Source organism: Protopterus annectens, chromosome 7.part0 (genome assembly GCF_019279795.1).
Source record: "Protopterus annectens isolate FY-2018-M chromosome 7.part0, PAN1.0, whole genome shotgun sequence".
NCBI classification, from domain to species: Eukaryota; Metazoa; Chordata; order Ceratodontiformes; family Protopteridae; genus Protopterus; species Protopterus annectens.
In genome coordinates, this window is record NC_056739.1 from 375,350,628 (window position 1) to 375,362,744 (window position 12,117).

The 12,117-nt window shown below is 38.7% G+C and overlaps 1 protein-coding gene across 2 annotated transcripts in view; it reads right to left on the reverse strand.

Annotated features, from left to right (window-relative positions):
• Window positions 1–12,117, reverse strand: part of MOV10 (Mov10 RISC complex RNA helicase) — an 892,455-nt gene that overhangs the window by 789,853 nt on the left and 90,485 nt on the right. The window contains exon 1 of one of the 2 annotated variants that reach the window (XM_044076940.1): window positions 11,280–11,332. The exons of the other annotated variant lie outside the window; for it this stretch is intronic. Within the exon in view, the coding sequence (XP_043932875.1) occupies window positions 11,280–11,317 (38 nt within the window). The 5' untranslated portion in view covers window positions 11,318–11,332. Of the gene's footprint in view, window positions 1–11,279; window positions 11,333–12,117 lie in introns of those variants that run through there. 2 annotated transcript variants of the gene reach the window in all.

Below are 12,117 nucleotides of genomic sequence, written 5' to 3' on the forward strand. Positions count from 1 at the left end.
GCCATATATGAAGCCAAGGTTCTGGGAGAGAGGGCCTTGACACTGCCTGGAATAGTTTTGTTGTGTTGAGTATAACAAAAGGTAACAGCGTGAGACAACCATTTGGGAATAGTCTATTTTGACACAGACTGTCTCTTCTTGCCTTCACAAGAGATGAACTCATCTGAAAATCTAAAAGATGGAGTTCCATCAAGATTGTACCAGTTTTGTCTGGACATCCAAAAAATGGAGTATCCTTTCCCTCTTATTTTTATGTTCAGGAAAAAAAACACAGATATTCATAGCTTAAAAGTAAAATTGGATACCACTTTAGGCATAAAGAAGGATTAGTTCTCAAATAAACCCTGTCTCTATGGAACCCGAGATAGGGTAGACACACCATAAGAGCTGCAACTCAGATACTCTGTTTTGCCGATTACTCTTCTTGCAGATGTCCGTTTTCTATGTTTGTTTCTTTTGGCTTTTCCCGATTAGGGGTTGCCACAGCGGAACTCCGGTCCGCTAATGATTGGCAGTTGATTTTTACATACCGGCTTGCCAGGCCTGATGCACAACCTTCAACGAAGGTACGCCCATTCACGCATGTCTCCACGTAGAAGATGCTCTAGCTGAGAATCGAACTGGACAGCGTCTTACTGTGAGGCAACAACGCTACAGCCAGATTAGCTGGCTCAAATTGACCAAGTGTTAGCTTCTCTAACACAAAATTAATATTCCAAGAGGTCGTCACCGGTTTACTTGGAAACCTCTTATGCAAAACCCCTTTCAAGAATATCTTGATAAGTGATGGCCTTTAAAGAGGCTCCATGGGCAGACATTCTGAAATGGCAGATAAATGAACTTTGTTGGAGGAGTAAGAAAGGCCTTAGGATAGTAACTCACACATTGTAAAACCAAAGAAACACCAGCCCTGAATGGGTGCTGGTTATGTTACCACTAACTAGAAAACCTTGTCCATTTACTAATAGAGAGGATTTTTAGTAGCAGGCTTCCTTGCCTCCATAATCATCTGCTGCCCATGCTTGTTGAACAGGTTCCTCAAGGGAATTAAGCCTCTATTATCCAGGTAGTCAGTTCAAGGTTAATGGGGTGAGGTTGTAGCAAACACCCCTGATCTTGTGTGAATAGATATATTCTGTGAGGAAGCTTGTGTTAATTTCCCTTGGTCATTTCCAATAAAAGAGAGAACCACTGCTGCCTGAGCCAGAAGGGAATCACCACAGTGACCTTGGGGGATTCCTTCTGAATCTTCAGAAGTACCCTGGATATCAGTGGAAAGGGTGGAGAAGCATACATGAACATTTCTAACCAAGGAAGGCCAAAGGCATGCGTCTTCCAGGCCTTCTTACATGGAATCCTGGAAAACAATATTGCCAGATAATTGTTCAGAGAGGAAGCAAATATGTCTACTTAAGGAATTCACTGCAAATTGATTAAATCTGGAAGATCCCCTGATCTAGTTTCTATTTGTGAGGGTCCACCCTTGTCCTGCTCGGTTTGTCTCTCTCACAGTTTTGCTTAGAAGGTATGTTGTAAGCCTGGAGAGTGATAATGTGCAACAAAGCTATATCCCAAGCTAACATGGCTAGTCTGCAAAGCTATATCCCAAGCTAAAATGACTAGAAGCTATGCCCCAAGCTAACAGTCTGCAAAGGGAGTACAACTTGGTTCCCCCTTGGTTGTTGATGTACTACATGACTGTGGTATCATCTCTAACAACTTGAAGACCTCCAGGGATCCAAAGATGATTCAGATAGTACTTTTATCCCTCCAGAAACTTCTCCCCAAGCAAAGTCTGAGGAGTCTGTGGTGACGGACTGCTTTGGAGCAGAGAGGAAAAAGGGGAGACCTGGATTTAGGAAAATTTGCTGTTTTCACCAAGCAATTTCTCTTCTGGAAAACCCCAGCACTGCCATTTGAAAATAAAAAAAGGATGCTGGTGCTGGGACCAAAAAGACTTCAGACAGCATTGTATCTTTCTCATGTGAAGTCTTGCCCATGGTATAATGCCACAAAACCCAAAATCCTGAGGTATTCCTTTGTAGTGACCGAAGTCGGAGTAGAAAACTGTAGACAGATGTATACCTAGAACTATTTTTCCTGTGGAAGAAGTGCTCTTTGAACTGAGGTTTCAAGCTGATATCCTAGCAGCACAATCCTGTGTGAAGGAGTCAAAAAAAAAAACAAAAAAAAAAAAAAAAAAACACACATTTGAATGTTCTCTTGGAATCCCAGCTTGTGTAAGAGCTCTCAACCAAGTGAGAGATTCTTAACACTTATTAAGACTGCAAAGATATGCAACTCATCTAAATATGAAAAGCATGTGGATAGTGAATACGCTATAACCTGCAATAAGCTACAACTGGAGCTAGACACTGAACACTCGTGATGCAATGGAGAGTCCAAAGGGTAAGGCAGAAACTGATAACGTGATTCAGGCACACAAAACCTAAAGAAACACTGGAAGTCTAGATGAACAAGGATGTGATAAGCACTGTTTAAGTCTAGTTACCTGGACACTTAAATGAGGAAGAAGAGGTAACAGGTTAGTGTCCAAGTTCAAAAACAGTTTTAGAAAAAAAAAAAAAAAAAAAAAAGGAGATTTAGAACTGGTCTCCAGGGATTTTCTTTCTTTGGCACTAAAAACATCCTTGAATAAAAACCTTTCCCAACTTGGAAAGGGGGAACTGAACTGGCTTCATCACTCCCTGGGACAGCAAGTGTTGAAAGAGAGGGGAAAATAAAGTAGTCTGGTCTGGTGGGTGAAGAGGTATTAGCCCCTTAAAGGAGGCATTTCCTCCCACTACCATCTGTAACCTTGATAAAAGATCTTCAGAATCCATTTCTCTGAAACTATCTGCTGCCAAACAGAAAAGTAGAAATTTGGACTTCCTGGAAAGGAAAACAGACTGCCAAGGTGGGATGGGGAAGTGAAAGGTCCATTAAATAGTCATTTTGACCTGTCAGACTGGCCTTGTCCTTTTTGGAACCTCCCTGCCATTTCTTCTTGAAGGTTTGTTTACCTGCATTCAGTCAAGACTGTTTATTTTGTTTTTTGCCAAAATTGGCTGAGGGATTAGATTATCCCTTAGAAATTTTGGAAAAGGAGGGCTGAAAATCTTAGGGATAGGTTGATACAGGGAATCTCTTTCATCACACATTTTGATAACCTCTGCCAGCAGCGGACCAAAACTAAATCTCTAGCCAAAGGAGAATTTAAAATATTTTTTACATCATCTGGGAAGCTCACAGAATGCAGCCAATTTGTTGTTGTTTGTCTATCGGCTTTTCCTGGTTAGGGGTCGCCACAGTGGAACTCTGGTCCGCTAATGATTGGCAGTAGATTTTCATGAACGCCGAGGTGCCAGCTCGACGTCCAACCTTCAACAAAGGCACACCCTTATGCATGTCTTTCAAATGCCACCCAACCATGGGGAGGACATGCAAACTCCATGCAGAAGGCACTCTCCGCACTCCAGCCGAGAATCGAATGGGAGAACCTCTTGCTGTGAGGCAACAACGCAACTGCTGCACCACCGTGGCGATAGAATGCAGCCAAGTAAGCCTCCTAAAAAGAGTACAAGTGGCAATAACCCAGGAAGAAGCATCGACCAAGTCATACACACACTGGAAACAATGAGTTGTGACTTGTAAAATGGAAGAAACTAAATTTAAAGCAGATATTTCCTCACAAGAAGAAACTACAGACAAAACATTTGTAATACTTTCACAATTAGTCAGAATAAACTAAAATATCAGCCCGACAATTCAAAATTCTGAAAATCAGAGTTGCAGAAGCATACACTTTTTCCCATACTTATCAATAATCTTTAAATCCTTGTCAGAAAGAATAGAATTGGAATATTAAGCAGCTATATCAACTGAAGCTATAGCTGCTGGGTCAGGTTTAGGAAAAGTGTATAAAAACGTAAAAGACAAGAAACTTTATAAATTACATCTGCCTTTATTTGGGCAGCAGGCTGACTGTCAGAAAAATTGCAGGCAGTGACACACATCCTTGAAAGAGGATGAAAATAGAGAAATGGGTGAAGGTTCTGGAAATTCCTACTGTAACAGCTCAAAGTATTTTCTGAGGGACTGAGAAACCTCCATGTTCTCCTAGTGAAAAAAAAGGTTACATTCTGGGGATAGTCCAAAAGATAAATGCCCACAGGATGAATCAGAAACTGAGCTCTCCTGCGAGTCTGAATCGGAAACAGTGGAGAAAACGTTATACCTTACCTTCTTCCTGTTCAGATTTAAAATCTTGAATCTCTTCGGGAAAAGAAGCATCCCTCTTTTACCATAAACTACCTTATAAAAAGGATGAACAGCCTAAATTAAACCCTGAGCCAGACCCAGTGAACTACTCCTGCCTAAGGAAATTAATGGAGGAGTAAATGCAGGTTTAGTTTTCTGTTTCATTTTGACAGGAAAAATGGGGCCAACAATGTTATTCATGGCAGGAGCAGTTCCCCAGGGATGGGCACAACATTCTGACCACACAGGGAAGTCTCCCCTGTTCCCTCGCCAGGACTGGCAAGCATGGATCTCCTTAACCCACTAAGAGGACCCCCAACAGGCCCAGAGGATGTAGCTAACCCCCGATCCACAATGGCTTTAATCAATATCCCCTGAGGGATCTATGGTAAAATATGAGTGGTCTGAGAAAGAAGTTTTGACCACAACTGAGTCACCCACCTGCATCTGTGGCAAACTGCTGGCCTGCTGGGGTGGCAAAGGCTGCTTGTTTAACATTTTCTTTTTGCAGCTGGAAGAAGGACGGACCATGAGACCAATAGTTTGTTCCATGGAAAAGGAGAAAATGGTGCCAGTCCCCTTCCTGTGGAAAACAAGCAGCAAAAGCTGGTAAAAATTTAAAGTCACTTTTTTCAAAAACAAATACAAAAAGCACTGTAAAACACTTTGCCAACTGCAAAAAGAAATGATTTTTCCACAGAAAAAATGGCTTTCAGCTAATTTAAACAACGTTTAAACTCACAGGAAAAAAGTACACTTCTGTTTTAAAAGTATAGTTAAGTCTCATGAAAGTCTGTTAAGTCACAAACTCCTGGCTTAAAAATAACTTTCAAAACAGATTATGTAGAAGAAATCCACAATTTTTTAATGTCTAAAATTTCCCCGAAAGGAAACTTATCTGCCCAGCAGAGAAACAGTACAAGCTGTCTATCCTTGAAAACCTATAGGAGGAGTGCTCTCTTCAACTACAGGAAAGCTCTAAAGGGTTTGGCACTCAAACATGTCCTCAGTCAGTTCAGCTTAAGATGACTAACAGTTTGGGCATGCAGAAGGTGCCCTGAAACTTTGGAAGCTGGCTGGATGTTCTATTTTTGGTAGGATATAACCCATATAGCTAAGGCTACTGCAGCAGTGATCAATATGATTAACATTGAAAGTTCAAAACCTTCACAAAGAAAAGGCTGTAACTCAAAATCAGTTATGTACAGGTAGTAAGATTAGACCCATAATGAGTTACCCTGCTTTCTGAGGTGTACTATAGTGATTCTTCTTCAAAAGCTTCCTGCATATGTGTTATCTATATAGATATATATGGGGTGGCCATGGTGGTGCAGTGGTTAGCGTTGTCGACTCACAGCAAGAGGTTTTCCAGTTAGATTCTCAAATGGGGGGGGGGGGGGCTTCTGTGTAGAGTCTGCACATCCTCCCTGTGGTCACTTGGGTTTCCTCCGGGTGCTCCAATTTCCTCCCACATTCTAATGACATGCAGTAGGTGTGTGTGAGTGATACAAATGAACTACCGCTGCAGGGCTAGCCACCTGGTGGTGTAAACCTTGGCTCAAGATGACTTTCACTGCTGAAGTGACACCCCGACCCCATGTGCAAAATGGGGAAAGGGGTTGAGGATAGATGGATATACACACTGCATGTATGTGTGTGGATTCACTTTATAATCCCAAAATCCTGAAATACCGAATTTCAGAATTTCGAGATCATAAAGCCGAAACCTGACAATCCCAAAACCCCAGAAGCGCGAATTTTAAAATTGCTAACACTACACTAACCATACACCACACACACACACCTTCCCTCAACACACAAACACTAAAACCTACACTACATACAAGCAGGGGGGCAGTACCCCCTGTGCCCTCCACACCCCCCTACTTAAATATATTAAATCCACGGTCGCACTACACAGACAAACGCACAAAAACACCATCATACAAGCTACATTCCCCTCACACACACACATCACAGTAACCACACACACTGACACACACTAAACCTCTAACCAAAACCCTTAAACATAAATACTTAACTGAACTTCCAGCTATCCCTTCACACAGCGCAACCCCAGAAGCGCTACTTCAAAATCTCTGTACTTCGGGATTTTGAAATTCACACTTCTGGGGTTTTGAACTTTTAAGCTTTTGCCTTTATAATCTCAGGATTCTGAAATTCTGTATTTCAGAATTCCGGGATTATAAAGATATATATATATATATATATATATAAAGATATATATATATATATATATATATATATATATATATATATATATATATATACACATATATACATACATACATACATACACACACATACACATATACACACACACACATATGGGAACACTATATATATATATATATATATATATATAATTTGATACAATCATCACTTTTAGACTATGCCAGCATCCTTAGTTTGCCAAAGGATGACTATAGGTGCGTTATGCAGAAAGCGGTTTGCCTAGATATTATATATTGTTACCACTGGCAGATGATGATTATTACTCTGGCTGCAAAATTCAAGCAGTTTGTTGTGTATTCCTAAGAGTGATAAAATCAAATCATAAACACAATCAGTGCTGAGCTACAGAGTGGGCCATCCAGTTTTTTAGCATTACACATCATGCTATAATGCAAGGAGTACTATTTCAGCTTTTTTCACCAAGTGCATTGTAAACACAGCTGATTCCCTGCTGTGACTGAACTATGCAGTAACACTTTCAGAGTATATTGCCATGTCTATTTGAGTATTATTTTATGTCTGGCCATATGCAGACTTGCTCCTAGAGATGCACCTCGAAATTTAATGCCACTGCACTAGCAGACCACTGGAAGCAATGGCTCATTCATTAGAGGTAGATATGCTAAGCCACTTTAACAAAAGTGCCAACCTGCTTATTTAAGCACAAGGGCTCCATTTGGGACCTTCATTCTAAAATGCTGTGCACTGCTTACCAAAGGGAACTTTACAACTCTGAGATACTTCTCCAGCCTTCTGAATCTGACCTCAGATATGTTCCACACTGAGACTACACATCTTGTTACATAAAGCCACGCAAGCCACATTAAAAATTTAGCTATAAATGCAAGAGCCAAGTTTGGTGTTTTCTAGAACAAATTTTGCAAAACCCTGCAAATTGTATACATGGTCTAAATTAAAGCACTTTGTGTGTTTTTTCTCCCTCTAACTATTGCAAACCAAATAGCAGAACCTGCAGGTACGGCAGTACAGGGCAAAACCATGAACCATTCAAAAAATTGTAGCCAGCACATCAAGGGCAAGATAAACCAACATGATCTTTTATTAAATAAATAAAAGCAAGACAAACTGCTAAACGAAAGCCTTCTTCAGTGTCAATGAAATAGTCACCAATTCCACTATAAATACTAATTACAATTAACAACAAGACATCCCACAGGTTGATCATAGTAATCCATTAAGTCCAAGTGGGAATAATCCCCCCAGTCTAACTATCCACTTCTTCTCTGTTATCCAATATAGTATGCCAACCAACATGGTTATTCCTCTTGCCTGAGATAATATCTATAATAGTGAATCTGTAAATAGCAGATGAATGTATTACAGGATGTTTATACAAGGCATTTGTAATACTTTTATGTTTAATATCACTTAAGTGTTGGCTGACTTGAAATTTAAACGACTTAGAGGTTTGATCCACATAAAAAGCCCCACAGGAACACATAGCAAGATATATTACCCAGTGTGAGGAGCAATTAGCAAAAAAAAATAATGTCATAAACCCTGCTTGTATTCAGAGCACTAAAACTCTTAATTTTGTTAATACTGTTGCAATGAACACAGTGACCGCATGGAAAACATCCAATAATGGCCTCGCCTGTCAGTGTAAGCTACATCAAGCACCTAGCCTTACTCAATCTTTGTTTATAATGATTTAAATGTGACCCCACTGACTTGCCTCTTCTGAAACTAAAATGGCATCTATTCTGACTGATCCATCCCAGTTTGTGGTCTGCCTGTAATATGTCCCAATTCTGATGAATGACCTGACAAAACATGTCAGTATTCCGACCATATGTAGTAAACCTGAGCTGAGAAGGGATAGGTTTTGTTTTGTCCTGATATGTCATAACATCAGACCTGTCCCTATATGATACCTGGTGACAAGCCATGGTGATAACCCCTGGCTTATAACCCCTACATTTAAATCTCCGGACCATATCCTGCTTGGAGTTCTCATACTGTTGGGCATCAGAACAAATCTGTTTAAGTCTAATAAATTGTGACTTAGGAATGTTACAGATGACATGTGGCAGATGAAAACTGCTGGCATGTAATATGGAGTTGTATTGAGGGAACTTGCGAAAAACTTGGGTGTTCAATGTACCATCAACATTCTTAGTCACTAAAACATCTAAGAAAGTTATCTGATGTTGATCATGGTAGCAAGTAAATTGTAAACCCCATTTATTATCGTTAATGTATTGAACAAATTCCTCAAGATATTCCGCATCTCCCTTCCATATGAGCCAGCAGTCATCTAGATAACGACGCCAAATGTCAAGTTCAGTTATATAAATGTTATGCAGGGCATCATAAAGCAACTGCTCCTCTACATACGCCATGAATAAATCTGCATATATAGGGGCAAATGATGCCCCCATGGCAGTGCCACGTGTTTGCCAGAAACATTCCTCTTGATAATAAAAGATGTTCATAGTAAGAACTTTTTCTGTGAGCCCAATCAAAAAAGTATTGAACCGAGAAGGATATAGCTCAGAGATCTGTAACCAATATTCAACTGCCATAAGACCAGCCCAATGCGGGATATTGGTATAAAGGGCCGTTACATCCAATGTACATAGAAGACATTCTGGTTCAGTTTGGGCATCAGATAAAATATGTAAAAATTCTGTGGTATCTTTTATTCTTGATCGAACATGTTTCAACAAAGGTTTCAAATATTTTGTAAGAAAAACAGATATTGGCTCTGTAAGGGATCCCCTCCCTGAAACAATTGGCCTGCCTGGCAGATCAGTTAATGATTTATGAATCTTTGGTAACAAATAAAGATATTGTCTGCTGGGGTCATGTCCAGTCAGTTGTTCAGAGGTGATAATGGAAATAATGCCCTCCTCGACCGCCAATTTGATAAAAGCATCAATTTGTTTTTTGAAAAAAAGTATGGGGGTCTCTAACTATTAAGATTTTTTCCAGCATAGGAATACAAAAAAAACTATCCAATAAGCTGTGATAGTAACAGTAGCAGCAAAAAAAAAAAAACACACAAGTGTAAACAAATGAATGTCAATGGACATCATGCATCAGGACTTAAAGACAGAGTAATAAAAATTGTATTGTACTCAGTCTCAGTTTCTTACTGAGGTGTGTAAGCAGACTTTAAAAAATAAACAAAAAAAGCCCAAATCAGGGGTATAGCCAAGTATACACAATGCAAGCCACAGTTTACAAAATACAGAGGAAGAGACTGTACACAAGCAGTAAAAGTTATCTTTCATCACACATGAAGAAACAAAAAGTATACAAGAATGCCAGCAGAGAAATCACATCCAGAATGATGCATCTTTCACGTATTTTTAGCTTTCCAATAAAATGGTTTTATTTTCAGAATTTTATTGCATACACTGTAAATAATTATGAATGGAAAGATATATAAAGAGCAGTCATTTTGGGGGAAAAATGCATTTCATGGTGTACACATTTGATATTACTAGGTACACCCTTTGAACAAATACAGGGACTGCTTAAATAAATCTAGAATACATTTACAACACAGATGCCAGATGATTTCCCCATAAAACAAAAGCACACACTTCATAGGACAGGGGAAGATATGTTTTGCTTAGAGCCCAGAGTTCAAAGCCTAATTGATTAGAATTTCACCAGTATCAAGATAATTAAAAATATATATTCCAACTGCATTTTAATGATTCCAGAAAATGACAAAAAAAAAAAAAAAAAAAAGACAGAGAGAGAAGTATGAGAAACATAGCTGCAATTCTCTCTCACTCTCTTTCACTCTATGTGAGTCAGCTTCCCCATAAAAAAAATCATTAAATTCTTTAGAATTGTACTGCAGAAAAAAGACTTCACACTATGCATCAATATAGTTTAGGTTTAAAGTGCCAGTCCCTTAGCTCCACACAACTACACAATGTCAGTGAAATGCAGCAGTTTATCATTGCTGCTAATTAAACCGGATTACAGGTGGTGCACTGCAAGCACTCTGGTGCCCAAGCTTATAAGCGGTTAACTCAGTTGCACAACACAAATGCCTTAGAATCTGCTTGATTTATTTTCTAAAATATTAAAGCTAGGCTAGAACTAGAATACATGGTAAACAGAGTAAAGAGAAAAGCAAGTTGGAGAAAAAATATGTGCTACAGTAAAAGCAATTTCTGATTGTATTCAGGTAAAATAAAGAACATACTGTAACAGCCCTAATAAAACCTAGATAGAAGGTTGTGCTACAGTCATACAAGCATGTTGAAATGATCACTTCTTTCACCCACACCTGTAAAAATGCCCACCCCCACCCCTCCTTCAGATCACCTCTGATACAAATATATCTCTATTACTAAGGAAACATATTTGGGGACATTGTTTTCAGTGCCCCCCCCCCAAAAAATAAATAAATAAATAAATAAAACACCTACAAAAAATAGAATAGCACTATAAATTTAGAAATCATACTGCTGAGCAGAAACTATTCCATTACTTTTACCAATGGATACATTTAAAACTCTACCATTTGAAAAGGTACAGATAAATAAGGGAAAGGGTAACCAAGCATCTCAGAACAGATACCAGTCTAGCCAGTGATTTAATGTTTTCTGAACCTCAATAAAAATGATATGCACTAAATAAACATTGCAAAGAAAGCAATACTAAAATATAAACTATCTTAACATTAAAGGCCAGCTTTAAAAATTGCACAAGAGAATTTATTTCATTTACAACCCCAAATTAATGAAGTAAAATTACATCCTAAACAGAAAACGTACTTTGGAAAATCAGGCTGATCAGAAAACTCCAAAGCCATTTCAAATAACTCTCAATATGAACAAAATATCCAAAAGCAAGTGAAGGATAACAAATCACTTTGTTTTCTCCAAGGCATACTTATAGCTGGAGGTCATGTGAGTCAAGAAAGGCTGGTCACATGACTTTAAAATTACCAGGTGAACCTGAGAAGTAGAATCAGTCTGCATCTACTATTGTCAGATGAAATGGTTACACTACCAAATGCATGCTTGTGATTGCAAGAGACTCTGTTATTCAGATATCCAAACTTAATTATTTTGTACAAAACCATAGCTTTCTGCATGACCCTCCACGAACACATAACACAGACAATTAATTGGTGTTAGTTGCTGCTAATGCTGCATGTTGATGACTGTCAGCTACAGTTTGTCGCATCATTCAGATAAAAGACAGAAATATGTTTTTATTAAAACATTAAGAATTTTGCAAAATACAAGTGCTCTAAGTAGGATGATACTACAAAAATCAGGACAAGCCCAGCCATAGTGGTACAAAATATATGTGTTTTGTTTTCATGTCTTTTAGTATTTATGCATTTAATTATTTATTTATTTTGAATTTGTTAACCAGGGTAGAGCACTGTACCCACTGGACTCATTTCAGTCCCACCCCGGGGAAAACAAAATAGTTAAATGACATTATATACACTGTAAATGCCAAAATGCAATAGATACAGATATACAAAGTGAATACCATAGTTGGATTTCGTGAATAAAGGCAATAGATAAATGACGTTGTATACAGAGTGAGTGAAAAAACACAGAGTTAGCATGCTGAAAGAATCACAATTAAAATATA